At 40.0% G+C, this 13,953-nt stretch overlaps 1 protein-coding gene across 1 annotated transcript; it reads left to right on the top strand.

Annotated features, from left to right (window-relative positions):
• The first annotated feature begins 1,269 nt into the window (after window positions 1–1,269).
• LOC124137450 (zinc metalloproteinase nas-6-like) lies at window positions 1,270–11,086 on the top strand. Its single transcript, XM_046503737.2, has 12 exons — window positions 1,270–1,401; window positions 3,121–3,136; window positions 3,446–3,469; window positions 3,845–3,891; window positions 4,041–4,119; window positions 4,696–4,831; window positions 6,861–7,036; window positions 8,236–8,484; window positions 8,951–8,974; window positions 9,563–9,703; window positions 10,536–10,786; window positions 10,907–11,086. The coding sequence occupies exons 1-12, from the start codon at window positions 1,342–1,344 to the stop codon at window positions 11,009–11,011; spliced, it is 1,308 nt and encodes a 435-aa protein (XP_046359693.1). The 5' UTR covers window positions 1,270–1,341; the 3' UTR covers window positions 11,012–11,086.
• Window positions 11,087–13,953: the final 2,867 nt, after the last annotated feature.

Raw genomic sequence — 13,953 nt, 5'->3', positions numbered from 1 at the left:
CCCCAACCAAACCTGTCCACTTGTACGCAGTTTCCGACGTAACGTTCTCGCCGACGTCAGTAGACCCGTGCTCTTCCATCTCCCCCACGGAGAAGAAATCTTGATTCGTCGCTGAACCAGACATCTCTCCATCGCAGTTAAGGCCATACCCTGTGTTGACGACACCAATGTAGTCGTTGTTGACGATGTTGTCGACTCAGTATGACGCGTCGAACAGGACGTTTTGCTCGTAAACCTGCTGCTCTTAAACGGTTTCGTACGGTCTGGTCGGAGATTCTGCGCAGTCCGGGTATGCAGTCGGATGTAGCGATCTTGGGCGGGGGTGGTCGTCTCGACCTTAGCCGATCACGTGTTGACCCATGTTGTTGAAACCAATCCCATAGCCTTGTGATGGTGCTGGGCGCGTCATTGTAAACCCCGGCTACAGCTGATCGGGATTCCCCTACCTGAAAGCGGCCTATGACGTTTCTTTGCACTTCTGTTAATCTTGGCATGTTGTTGAACTGTCACTGTTCGATTGACGCAGATGCCAGGCAATCAAAAAACCTGTACTTTAATACCGTTCAAAGTGCTGCTGCACGTGCAGTGCGTACAGCTCCAAGGCCCTTTTGTTAAATGCACTGGGTGCGATTTTCCGAATCCTACGTGTTTCCCGACTAATGGTTTGCATGTCCTTGTTGCGATCATTTTGATCCGGGAAATTTGTCACTGACACTTTAACATATTAAACCTCTTCATTTTGCACCTCTTTTATTGACAAAAATATCCGTATTGCGTTTCTTTTTTTGAAGAGTATATATTGGAAAACAGTGTCGGGTAGCAAAAGCATGAGAACTTTAATGAGTTGGGTTTACGCCGCTTTTAACAATATTCTAGCTCCTGAAATGGGCTTCACATATTGTACTCATGTGGGGAATCGAACTCAGGCCTATGGCGAGAGAACGGTGAAGCCATAATTATACCTTTACTGTCCAGGCCCCGTGAAGATCCGGGTTAGAATTAATCTGCAGCTATCTGTGCTTGTAGTAAGAGGTGAATAACGGGATCGGATGGTCAGGCTGACTGACCTGGGTGACTATGTACACACATCACATCCCAGAGACGTGACTGCTCTACCGGACAGTGGTTTCGAAGTTGTACACATCTACAACCTGTGACTTGTGTTTTCCATCGCTCATTAAAATAACCTAAACTCAGCTCTTATCAAGCACACCAACAAACTGGGCTTCTTACACCGACTGCGAGATATCTATGAGACCATGTGACACATTCCCATTATTATGTCAGGAAAAATCTGGAATGTGGACATATTTATATAACTCTGACTTCTATTGAAGAGACATGTTGAGGGTTCTCCTCGCCTTGTGTTTGGGGTATACCCTTGCTGTGCCTATTGAGCAGGTATTTGGGGACATCTTTCTTTTAACTGCATTTCTGTTTTAGTTCCCTTGTAAAAAAGTATATTCGTAACAACGCATTTTATACACACTTTTATGTATATGCAGTGCTGTGCTGTGCTTTATTGGTAAGAGAGACAATAACATCTTTTTTCGAAATGTTCTGTGAAGTTTAAACATTGATATGGTTAACAAATTCGACATGACACAAGGGAAGTGTCGAAAGAAGCGAGTTCGAACGTGTTAGTTCATTCATATTTCCAGGTTAACTCAAACATTTGTGCTTTTAGAAGTGTATTAGGAAAAGACATTTGCGGGGATATGAAGAACCGGGCTTTGTCCGTCACGTTTCGTTTCCAGAACATTATTCATAAACCGTTTAAAATATCTCCATCTTTGTAATGCACCTCACGTCAAATGAGGGTAGTGTTCATGTTTGGAGCATAACTCACAAACCGTTTCATATTTCTTCATGAAACTTTGTATACACATCAGGCATGCTCTGAACTAAGGTCCTTTTTATTTAGGGAATGTTTGAATTTTTAAATGTTTTTTTTTCTCGTTTCCAAGAAAACATTTTCAAATACAAAATAGGGATCGTTTCAGGATTATAACTCGTTAACAGTTATTATTACTTTGTGAAACGTTTATACACATCAGGCAAGCACTGAACTGGGCATTTTGTTAATTAGAAGGTTTTGATTTTTTATTATTGTATTTGCATTCAAAGGCAACACATAGAAATGAAGGTTACGAGTAGGGTTCGTGTCGTTGCGTAAATCATTAACTGTACATTTTTGTGAAACTAAGCATGTCCATTAGGCACATGTTGAACTGATGCCTTTTGCTACTTTTTAAAAATTGTTTAGATGTTTTTGTTTATCAGGCAAAAACAACCTGGACTCAAACGCAGTAGCTCAAAACTCATTGAATGTTTCTTCATGAAATTTGGTAAGCTCAGATATCATGTGGTTCCCTGTAACCGATGCTTGTTTTGAGAGGTGACTAAGTGGATCGGTAGGTCAGAATTGGTGACTTGGTTGATTGTGTGACTTCGTACCCTGGCAGAGTTAAATTAAAGAATAGTTTAATTTTATGTTGTTATTTTGTTAAGGAATGATAATTAAGAGTTTTGAAAATACTATATGTAACATTGCTATCAAATGAACTTTTTCCTATGGAAAAGTGTCATTACTAATTCACGTCATTGGAAGGTATAAAAGCATTTTAAAGAATAGAGGATATAATTCGTTGTACTTTCAGTAACCAGTCATAATGTCAAATGTGCTAACATTTATAGGATTAACCATTTCTGGTATAATGAGATCAATGTCATATCTTGTGTGTCATATTATGCACATATTCATAAGGACGGGAAATATCGATAGTTTTTTTCTTCTTGTAATTGAAACACCATCACAACTTATTTTAAGGAAAGATTGCAGAAATATAGCCTCGATTAGGCTCCTTTTCCCAATGCGATAATCGATCTTATGACGTTTGTGTTAAAGGAATCAGAGTTACCAAAATCGCTTTGTGGAACGGGTAACAGACGTATATGCTAATTTAACTCACGCAACTGACATTAATATGTCTGAGTCACATTTTAAAGTTTTTCAAACGATTTGAAATACGTTCACACCAAATTAGATAGTAGTCCAAACACAACCGTATATCTTAATTGTATCCTACTATAATTATGCTTATCTCTCTTAACCACCAGGCCCCTGCATTCGATCGTAAGTATTTTGGTATTAATTATATATTCAACACAAGGAACAAACATTAAGGGCATGTGGCCCAGCGTGAAAGGCACAAAATGTATTCATATTTAGCATAACTTACCAGAAAATCTAAATGTATGTATCCTTATGGAAAACATGTCAAAACCTGTAATACCCTCACACTAATTTCAACGTGAATAAAAATAACTAAAATTAATAAAGGGAAAAAATATGGAAGTTATGAAACATATAATGTTTATTCCTGTTCCACATGATGATCAATTTTAAAATGAATATTGTGATATTGTTTATATTTACTTACAGCGGCATATCCTGAGGAAAACCCTGGTGAGTTATGATTGAACATTAAACGATATGATTTTACCCTGTAGTGTAATTTAACACCTACACGTAGGTGATATAATGCACCTATTATTGATTGTTTGGATATTACCAAAAGTGGTAAATGTCTAAGAATGTCGAACATTTCTGACATGCCCTGATACAACGGAAATACTGTACAAAGCGGCCTTCAAATCCACACACTCACGTACATTATCCAGGATAAACAGCTGTGCTTTTGACCCACACCCAAGTTCTTTAGGCAAGGGAAGATACCAGAAGTGAATAACGTCAATGGTGTGGTAACATGTGCACAATCATCCATAGGTCTGAGCACGAGATCCCATGCATATGATAAACCTTATATCTTCCCCCACACAGGTCTCTTTGAGGGTGACATCATTCTTCATCCGGGACAAAACCCTAAGGTAACCATTCATCTGTTCTTTACATATCACTGTCAAATTAGTTGAATAAAAACAGTTTTCAATTAAATGACGCATTATTTGAACAAGAAATTCCACAACTTAAAGTAAATCAACCCCAAACTGAATTTAACATATTTTTTCCTTTGAAGAACCGAAATGCTCAAAGGAACAGGAATTATAGGTGGCCGAACGGCGTCATCCCCTACGTCATAGACACCAACCATTTCAGTGAGTACTGTTTGCAGTATACCAAAGCTGTAGCTAGGCGTGTTAGAACGTTAGCAGGTCGACTGAAAATTGAGATCTTTGAATGAAACTTTCTTTAATTTACAAAATCTGTTAATTGACCTTCCTTTCTCCTTTTTTATTTTCTATTTCTGTACTCAACTTAATTAAGACAATCTTTAATAAATGGATTTTACTATCATGGACATCTTTTAGTACACAGATTTTGTAACTTTCTGAAACGATTTTTCGATTTCTTAGTGAAATGGAAATATTGGAGGTTTTGAGAAATCTTAATGTTGTTGTAAAGTGTTTCAATATCCTTACCTATTGACATATTTCCTAAATATTTAGCTTGTTTTATTTATGAACTCAACTCAATTAAGACAATCTACAGACAAATCATGGACATCAACAAGGTTTTGCAACTTTTACCAAACTTTTTTTCGATTTCTTAGTACAAAGGACTTTTAAAGGTTTTTCGAAATCTGCTTATGTTGTTCTTGTAAACTGTTTCGCTTGATCGTCTCTGTGGTATTATCAAGAGTTGGTATTGTCTGTGGTATTATCTTTGTCAAGGCGCCCTTGAGCAGAAGACCATCCACCAAGCCATAAGCAACTTACAGGAGAAAACCAAGGTCAATGGTAAAGCGTGCCTGACATTCAAACCCCGTACCAACGAGACCGCCTACATCAAATACCAAGGAGGAAGCGGGTGTGTCCATGCTACACTATATTTTATGTTGCCAACGAACATATTCCTTCCACAGTGTCTCACGAAATCTGCAGTTCAGTCAACACCTGCTGCAGTAAATGTAGTACTGACAGAGATAATGGGACTCGTCAAGCGGGGCATAGTGATTTCAAAGTAGACACAATGTATGGATAACATCTTTTTACATTTTATATACTGTAAAGGCGACGTGTCGGTATAGATCTTTAAACAAGACTGACTATGGTAAAAGGACCTATACAGAAACGTCGAATTTTCGGGAAACAAAGAAGTTGTTATCCAAAATTGTATCTACTTATGTCATACTTCTAAGTATGCCTATCAAACAATTTCAGTATGGTGATATATTTGTATGATATATAGTGCAAATGCGATAAGAGAATGAGAAAAAATTACTTCTCGTGTAGACTAAAAGACGTAAATTGGCGCTGTCAAAATACAACAAACAAGTGGCAATGTGGGGTGCTTTTAAGAATCAGCTATCGACACGGGTTTTGTCCTTCGGTAGTTGGGGCGGTCGGGTGGTTAAAGCGTTCGCTCGTCACGCGGTTTATAACCAACGAATCAAGCCACGATCTGGTTCCAGTGATTACAAATTAGCGCTCAGATTACATCGCACAGACTGCAATGTCTCATGCAACACGTGCCATTTGCTTCACACATTGCTTCAGCATCAGGCAATAGTAGGTTTCACACAAAGTTAATGCATGGACTGGAGCTCATTTCATTTCCGTAAGTTTTAAACGGGTTTACAGTAAACTACGGTTATAACGAACTAAAAGAGACTACTAATTTTAGTTCGTTATAACCGTAATTCGTTATAAGCATATATACAGCATAACTACACCAAACAGTCGGGACTAAAAAGTTAGTTCGTTGTATCCGTCAGTTCGTTATAAGCGTGTTCGTTATAACCGTAGTTTACTGTATTTCATTAGTTGAATAAAACTAGACACGTCGCAACACCGCCGTATCATGGGGGTGGAGGAAAGTAGGGTATCTAATCCCGTGTGGTGCTGACGATGTGGATCAGTTAATATTGAGGACAGTCAATATGATGTAAAATTCAGTCCGAGATGAGATGAATTAAAGTGAGTGGGTGAGTTAGGTTTAACGCCGCTTCCAACAGTTATCCGGTTATATCACGGCGTGTCAGCTTAATGTGGGAGGAAAGCCCGAAGTGATGTAGGTCTCAGACGTTTACCACTTCGGTGAAACCCACGAGCACGGGTATGGTGCTGACAAACCTAGAAACATATTTGGGGCGAACCATGATTCGAACACCAATCATAGGTTTCTGGCGTGTCCAAGGGACGCAATTCTGCAGAGCGAATCGCAGCGCCTTAGACGACTGGGCCACCCGTGCCCCCTAAATTAAAGTGGAGTGAAGGGCTACAGTATGCATCATTCTTTTTTATTTACCCGGATAAAGACGGATTGACCATACTGCTAGCTTCATATTACCTCGGAACGGAGGCATGGGTGGTCTGGTGATCTGGAGCTGTGGCGAGTGGCGTCCGTGTTTTGTGGCAGGATCGGCTGAACGTTGGTTGGAATCTAATATTCGCCTCGGTTATGTTCCTTGGTCAACCGTATACCAGTACGTGTAGTATACACTAAAGTCGGAAACTTCTACGACCTGCACCATGTTGCATACATAAAGCTGACACGTCAACGCCAGAGAATAATCAGTGTCGATTATCTGCCGAAAAAGATTCCATGGGGCGTAACAGGCAAAATAGTGATGGAAATAATATGAATGGATCACTGAAAATCAGTGATGACACCAGGAAAAGGGTGAGCTTGTCCTGAAGCACTCGCTCACGCATAAACCTGTTCTGGTTGTTGCTCTATTTCTGTTGTGTTCTTGCAAAGTGAGTGAGTGAGTGGCTACGGCACTGCACATTGTACCCATGTCGGGAATCGAACCCGGGTCGTCGGCGTGACGAGCGAACGCTTCAACCACTGGGCCACCCGATCGCTTCTTGCAAAGATATGATCGTTGTTGTAGGTGTCACACACCAGTAGGCTATCACCACACTGTGTCGGGTGTCACACTTGGAGTTGGGTGTGGCAGAATCGGCACCATCATGCACGAGACAATGCACGCCCTGGGCTTCTGGCACGAGCAGAGCCGCCCCGACAGAGACAACTACGTCACCATCGACTTTAGCAACATCCAAACAGGTATATCGTAAGAGAACAGAAATTAATTATTTGAATGTTAACATTTCCAATTTAACTTCCTGATAAGTAAGCTAAGTTAATCAATTCAGTTCTCTTGTGAATTAATACACTAGATCTGCAAATTCAGCTCATCATAAAGTAAAAAGCTTCATTTTATACTTCAGTGGGAAACACTGAGGTTTCTGAAGTTGAAAAAAGTGATATTTTCATTGCAATGAACATAACACTTGATAATTCACTGCAGTGAACATAACTATTGTCTTACAAGAGTTACTTCCCTGCCAATTATCTCCCCTTTATCGTATGTATCTAGCCCGTACACAAACTGTTGACATCCTGTTTACGTTAGGCAAAATAATAACAGATGGTCATTTATAGCCTAATAGTGCCACTATAGTAGCATAATTGTATTTTTCCAAAATCGAATTTTCTCGTCCTTTCCATTATTTTCTTAATTTAGAATTGCTTCTTATTATTTTGTGTATTTTCTTGTTACTTCGAGCATTTTCTCGTTATTTCAAGCTTATTTCAAATAATTAAAACTACGAGAAAATAATGGAAACGATGACAAAAAATCTTTCGAGCGTGAAATAAATAATCGAAATAACGAGAAAAAATCGAAGTAACGAGAAAAAATAATATAATTAATTAAATTAACGAGAAATGTTAGACAAAAATATGATACACAACTGGTACCATTAGGGTTTTGTGTTTATATAGTTTATATCGCTTCTTGACGTTTGTTATTGTCTTGAAAAAGTTTCATTATAAACTGTAAAATTCTCATTTAACTTATAAATCGATATTTTTTGTTTTTCAAAGAGACATTTTTGTAACTTGACCAGCGTGTATTCTTTCACTTCCAACAACTCAAGAATATTTTTTGTTGAAGTTGATTTTGTATAAAATCATATCCAAATGTAAGATAGAGAATTGTATTGATCTTATACATTTTCTGTTACATTTGTTTATATTATTTTCAAATTTTTGTGAACATGAAACTACTTTTTAAGTCGCAATTACAATTGGTTAGGTAGGGAGAATATGCGTTTTATGGTTTTAATCTTACGGTTAACAACTACTCAATTATATCTATTAAATATGATATTCCATGTGTCGACTCAAATGTCGTGTTTATCTCAAAGGCGATATTTTACTCTACACATGAGATATCCTCAATATACCGTTCTATGTTGTAGGGCACGAACGCAACTTCGACAAGAACACCATCACACAGGTTGACACTCTTGGACTCCAGTACGACTACGAGTCCGTCATGCACTACAACGCCTACAGCTTCGCCGTCGACCGCAGGAAGCCAACCATTATTGTCAAGCAGAAGGGAGCAATCATTGGACAGAGAACTCACCTGAGTCCTTTTGACATCAAGGAGATCCAGATGTACTATGGTTGTTTGGCTTCCCAGGGCTCCCTCACCACGCCAGCTCGTAAGTCCGATAAAAACTCCAGCATAAAGGATAGTTATTCCTATAAATGTAAATCACGTTGAACTGAGGAGCGCTACTTGTAGTTGTGTTACTTATTTTTGTATTTCCACCATACATAAATGAAATGATTATTCGATGGTGATGTATTTGATACGGGTATCATAGGCGATATTCCATGCTTCATATAAGCGATTATCTCACAAGAGGTGACGTGAACATGGCGTCTGAAGGAACACGGAGGTAGCAATTTCACAGTACACGGTACTGAGCAGAGTGAAGTGTGAATTTTGCCCACAATTTTACATCCACTTGTTCAGAGTTCCCAGGAGTAGATCTTTGTTTGGTTTCTTTAATTTATTTCAACGTCATACAAATGGTTAACCGTGGTTCCTTTTTATGTAATTGTTTTTGTTAAATGTTATTGTACTGTAGAAATGAACATCACGACCTTCACAATGCTTTTCAGCTGCAACACTGTCATCTGGCCAATGTAAGTAAGGCATACATCCTTTTCTTTAAACAATGTTCTTCAGGGATAAAGTCATGAAGGTGCATAGATTTAGTATTACGCTACACATTACTAAAGTATATCAAGTCACCCACTGCATCCAAACAAAAGCATGTGCTTGATGTCAACTAAATAGTATTGTTATATCTACTTTCAACATGGAGACAATATACCCCCTGTTACTCATGTCCATTATGTACATTGTACTAGGTTGTAGAAACGATGAATCACGTTATGAAGATTATGAAAATGACAATAAGTGCATGTGCTTCTATGTTTGTAGCGATAGCTCGTCATGAGGATGACCCGGGTTCGATTCCCGACATGGGTACAATGTGTGAAGCCCATTTCTGGTGTCCCCCGCCGTGATATTGCTGGAATATTGCTAAAGGCGGCGTAAGACCATACTCACCCACTCACTATTTTTGAAATGTTGATAGAAAAATATCACACTCTTATAATTATCAATCCGACAAATAACACCAAGCAGATTGTATGAAATAACTTCCATAGCAGACACCAGTTTGTCTCAGCACATATCCCTGAACCCTTTTCTGTGTTTGTAATTAGCTGCTGAAATCTGTACCTTCCAATCCGATTTCTGCACATGGAGCAACGTTGGAGGAGACAACATGGACTGGCTCCGTCACAGGGGCCAAACCCCCAGTGTCGAGACTGGTCCCACCTCCGACCACTCAGGATCATCAACAGGTCAGTCTGTGACAAGGTTCACTGAGGATCTTCAGCTGTGTGACACCAATGCACTGAACATGAAACACATTCTAGTTCAAATAATCATTGATACACTATTTTAACTTCCTTAAATTCAGAAAGCAATGTGAAGATTTATGGATGAAAAGCTTCTTTATTACATTTAGGAGCGACGTTTCGGTGTAGGTTCTAACAGCGTTATCAAGCAAGTGATAATTAAATTCGACTAATACTGGACAAATGACGTGAACATATTCTGTGTAATACACGATCATCCGACCACCCCCCCGTCCCCTTTGCTGCATTTTTATATTTTTATCTACTACTACTACTACTACTACTACTACTACTACTACTACTACTACTACTACTTCTACTACTACTACTACTACTAATGCTGTACCCGTCGAAGGCAGTCTTCATATTCTCCGAAAAGTTCTGGGTGGGTTCGAGTAGGCAGCCCTCATTCGCTGTCTGGGCTGCATTTAGAAGTGAGAAGGGCCCTGAGCTTTTGATGAGCCTAACAAGCCAGGGCCACGTTCCCCAAGGAGATTTTAGCGCTGCGATGATTGTATGCCTATGTTAAAGTATGGGACTTACAATCAGCTTAGTGCTAAGATCGCTTTGGGGAACGGGGCCCTGACTGTGCCAGGATCACCCACACCATCTGTGCTGCATTTTTATTTTAATCTGTATATAATACCAATAAAAAAAAATAAATTAAACATAAAATAGTCACCATCCATTAATGTCTTTCTTAAATACTTAAAAAACCCACTTCATTTTATGTTCTATAGTGTTAATAACAGTCATATTTTAATGTTGTTGTAAGGTTACTACGCCTACCTTGAAGCCTCAGGACACAACAGTCAGAAGGGGTACCTGCTGTCTCGCCCCCTGCCGGCCGGATACTACTGTTTCAGCATGTACTACTACATGAGCGGTCAAGATGAAGGTAGCCTTAAGGTCGAGGCTGTTTTGGCAGATAACAACAGGACAGTTATTCATACCATTACTGGTAACCAGGGCAACGCTTGGCATCATTACATCGTAAACGTGAATCTGAACGGAAACAACTTTCACGTAAGCATTGCGGAAATAAGAATACACATGCATTTCCAGTACACTTGAACTTTGATAATATGTACCCCGAACTGAGACCATTGGTCCATTTTTGTATCCTTTTTATTTATTTAACTTCAGTTCGAAATCGAAGGTGACGTCGGAAATAACTACAGAAGCGACATCGCCATCGATGATATCACAATTCATAGCGGTGACTGCACCACTTTTCCAGCTACCGGTTAGAGGGGCGTGGAGACAGGATTCATCGACATCTGAAATATAGCAACAACATCACGCTCGTAAATATTTCGGACTTTAGATACGGAGTTGTTATTTGTTATTAACGTTAGAACTAGTGTATTAAACTATGTCCCATATCCATCGGTTCACAAAAGAGTAACGACACGGCTGGCCAAGGCGATTTGATGCCGCATTTCGCAATGCAGTGTTCCGTCTTATAACCCGTTCACATGCACAACATTTACATACGTAAGTGATTTTACACATGTGTAATTATACATACGTGCGTATATGTAAATTTACTACGCCTTCACATGAAAAGTCTCATGGATGTGTAAATAAAGTGTTTAAATTGTGTAAGACACACATATTCGTCATAATGAGAATGAGCAGAGAGTTGCATCACCGAAAAGTTTCGCGTGAAGCGAGATGTGTTTGATTTAATTTGTACACAAAGTTTTGACACCTTGAAACCAAAAGAAAACACCGTCCGCTCAACTCAAAGGTTGGCAACTGTTGACAATTTGTTTGGTGTTGGCAAAAGAACAGATATTAGATCATCCTCTGACGCTGACATAAACGTTCACATTGCAACATATACACACAGTGCAAGTTTACATTTACATTTGCACCTGCTCCATGCAAATTTGCACCTGGTGTAAATATACACACATAACAAGTATACTCACGTATGTATTTCTACACACGTGTGCATATATACAGACATATGAATAGAGGCGCATATGAACGGGGTATTAGGCGTGAAACATATGATCGTGGGATTCGTTTTGAAAATGATAATGCTGATAATGCATTAGGGTCTCACCAAAGTGTAAGTCTACGAAGTGCTGTCCCCCTACATCAAGGTGCCACGTACGCTATGATATAACAGACATATTGGCCAAAGTGGGATTACTAAGGTCGTACGCCGCTTTTTACAATGTTGTAGCTCCTGAATGGTTTTCACACATTGTACCCATGTCGGGAATCGAACTCTGGGCTTCGGCGTGGCGAAAGAACGCTTTTACCACAATACTATCCCAACTGACCCAGGCCCGTGAAGATCAGGGTTAGAACCTATGCTGAATCGGGATCGGGTGATCAGGCTTAGTGTTGATGCGTGTCATCGCATCACAATTGCGTGGACCGATGCTGATGATGTCAATCGCCAGATTGACCGGGGCAGTCTTGATTATTTCCAAATCGCCATCATAATATTGCGGCGTGAAAGAACAAACACACAAACAAACCCAGTGTCCCGACGTCATGAATGATACACTGAGACGTCAGGAGGTGTATTACGCCAACAGCTTTGTACACATTAAATAAAGACCGTCTCCTTCGACGTATAAGAACAGCTGTAGGTAGTGAATATTAACTGTACACAGATCACACCCCAGGGACGTGTATGATCTTTGCCGCTGTGTGGTATCAACGTTGTAACAACTACAACCTGTGACGTATGCCTGTCCTCTCACGTTAAAATGACAGGTAGTGTTTTATAGATATATGAAGCCGGTGAGGTAGAAGACGTACATGCCTGCATCAGTATTTTACTGCTCTTTTCATATTAGAAACGTGCCAAGTTTAAACAAAGGACTGGCATCTGATGGTGCTGAAACGTGCCAAGTTTAAACAAAGGACTGGCATCTGATGGTGCTGAAACGTGTCAAGTTTAAACAAAGGACTGGCATCTGATGGTGCTGAAACGTGCCAAGTTTAAACAAAGGACTGGCATCTGATGGTGCTGAAACGTGTCAAGTTTAAACAAAGGACTGGCATCTGATGGTGCTGAAACGTGTCAAGTTTAAACAAAGGACTGGCATCTGATGGTGCTGAAACGTGTCAAGTTTAAACAAAGGACTGGCATCTAATGGTGCTGAAACGTGCCAAGTTTAAACAAAGGACTGGCATCTAATGGTGCTGAAACGTGCCAAGTTTAAACAAAGGACTGGCATATGATGGTGCTGAAACGTGCCAAGTTTAATCATAAACATAAGCAATACATTTTAGTTGTGAAATGGTTTGTATGCAAGTAGAAATTTGTACAATGACTTCCCCGCTTGGATGTATTCAGCTGAGACTTCATGATCTTCCCGCAGACAACATTGATGACATCCAGAGATAAATTCATTTACATAACTCACAATTGACGCATCCAGATTGACGTAAAAATAATGAGTGAGTGAGTGAGTGAGAATGGTTTTACGCCGCTTTTGGCAATATTCCAGCAATATCACGGCGGGGGACATCAGAAATGGGCTTCACGCATTGCACCCATGTCGGGAATCGAACCCGGGTCTTCGGCGTGTCGAACGAGCGCTTTAACCACTAGGCTACCCGACCGCCCATATCGCCTGTTAAGAGCGGTATGTGTAATATACTGACCTGATCTATTGGTACAGCAAGAGCAAGCCCAACGAATAGGATGAGGACAACCCCTAACATGGTGCCTTCAAGAAGCCGTTCTGAAATAATAGTAAGTAAAGAAGCTAGTTATACTGATGATCTCTGTTCTTGATAAGGACCGTGGGAGCGGACGTTTGGCGATTGTCAAAGTGTTACACTTTTACACACATCCCTGCTAACGAAAGAAACCTGCGTGGACTACCACGTCGCTGATCTTGTTTAGAACTTGAATGTACACATGCACTTTCATAATTTATAGGGGTGGTCGGGTAGCTTAGTGGTTAAAGCGTTCGCTCGTCACGCCGAAGACCCGGGTTCGATTCCCGACATGGGTACAATGTGTGAAGCCAATTTCTGGTGTCTCCCGCCGTGGGGAAAGAGTGAAACGAGAAAGAGTGAAATTAATATTAAAGTTAATATGCCTTTTATCTCAAAGGGTTTGTTGTCACTTTAAGGAGCTAAATATACGTTGCGACTTTTGGAATCAACACGAAACACTTTGACAATTGCCAAACGTCCGCTCCCACGGTCCTTAT

The sequence above is a fragment of the Haliotis rufescens genome, unplaced genomic scaffold, assembly GCF_023055435.1.
Source record: "Haliotis rufescens isolate VD_foot unplaced genomic scaffold, xgHalRufe1.0.p SCAF_20, whole genome shotgun sequence".
NCBI classification, from domain to species: Eukaryota; Metazoa; Mollusca; class Gastropoda; order Lepetellida; family Haliotidae; genus Haliotis; species Haliotis rufescens.
The sequence above is the reverse complement of the archived record's forward strand: the minus strand, read 5'-3'. Positions and strand labels throughout refer to the sequence as shown.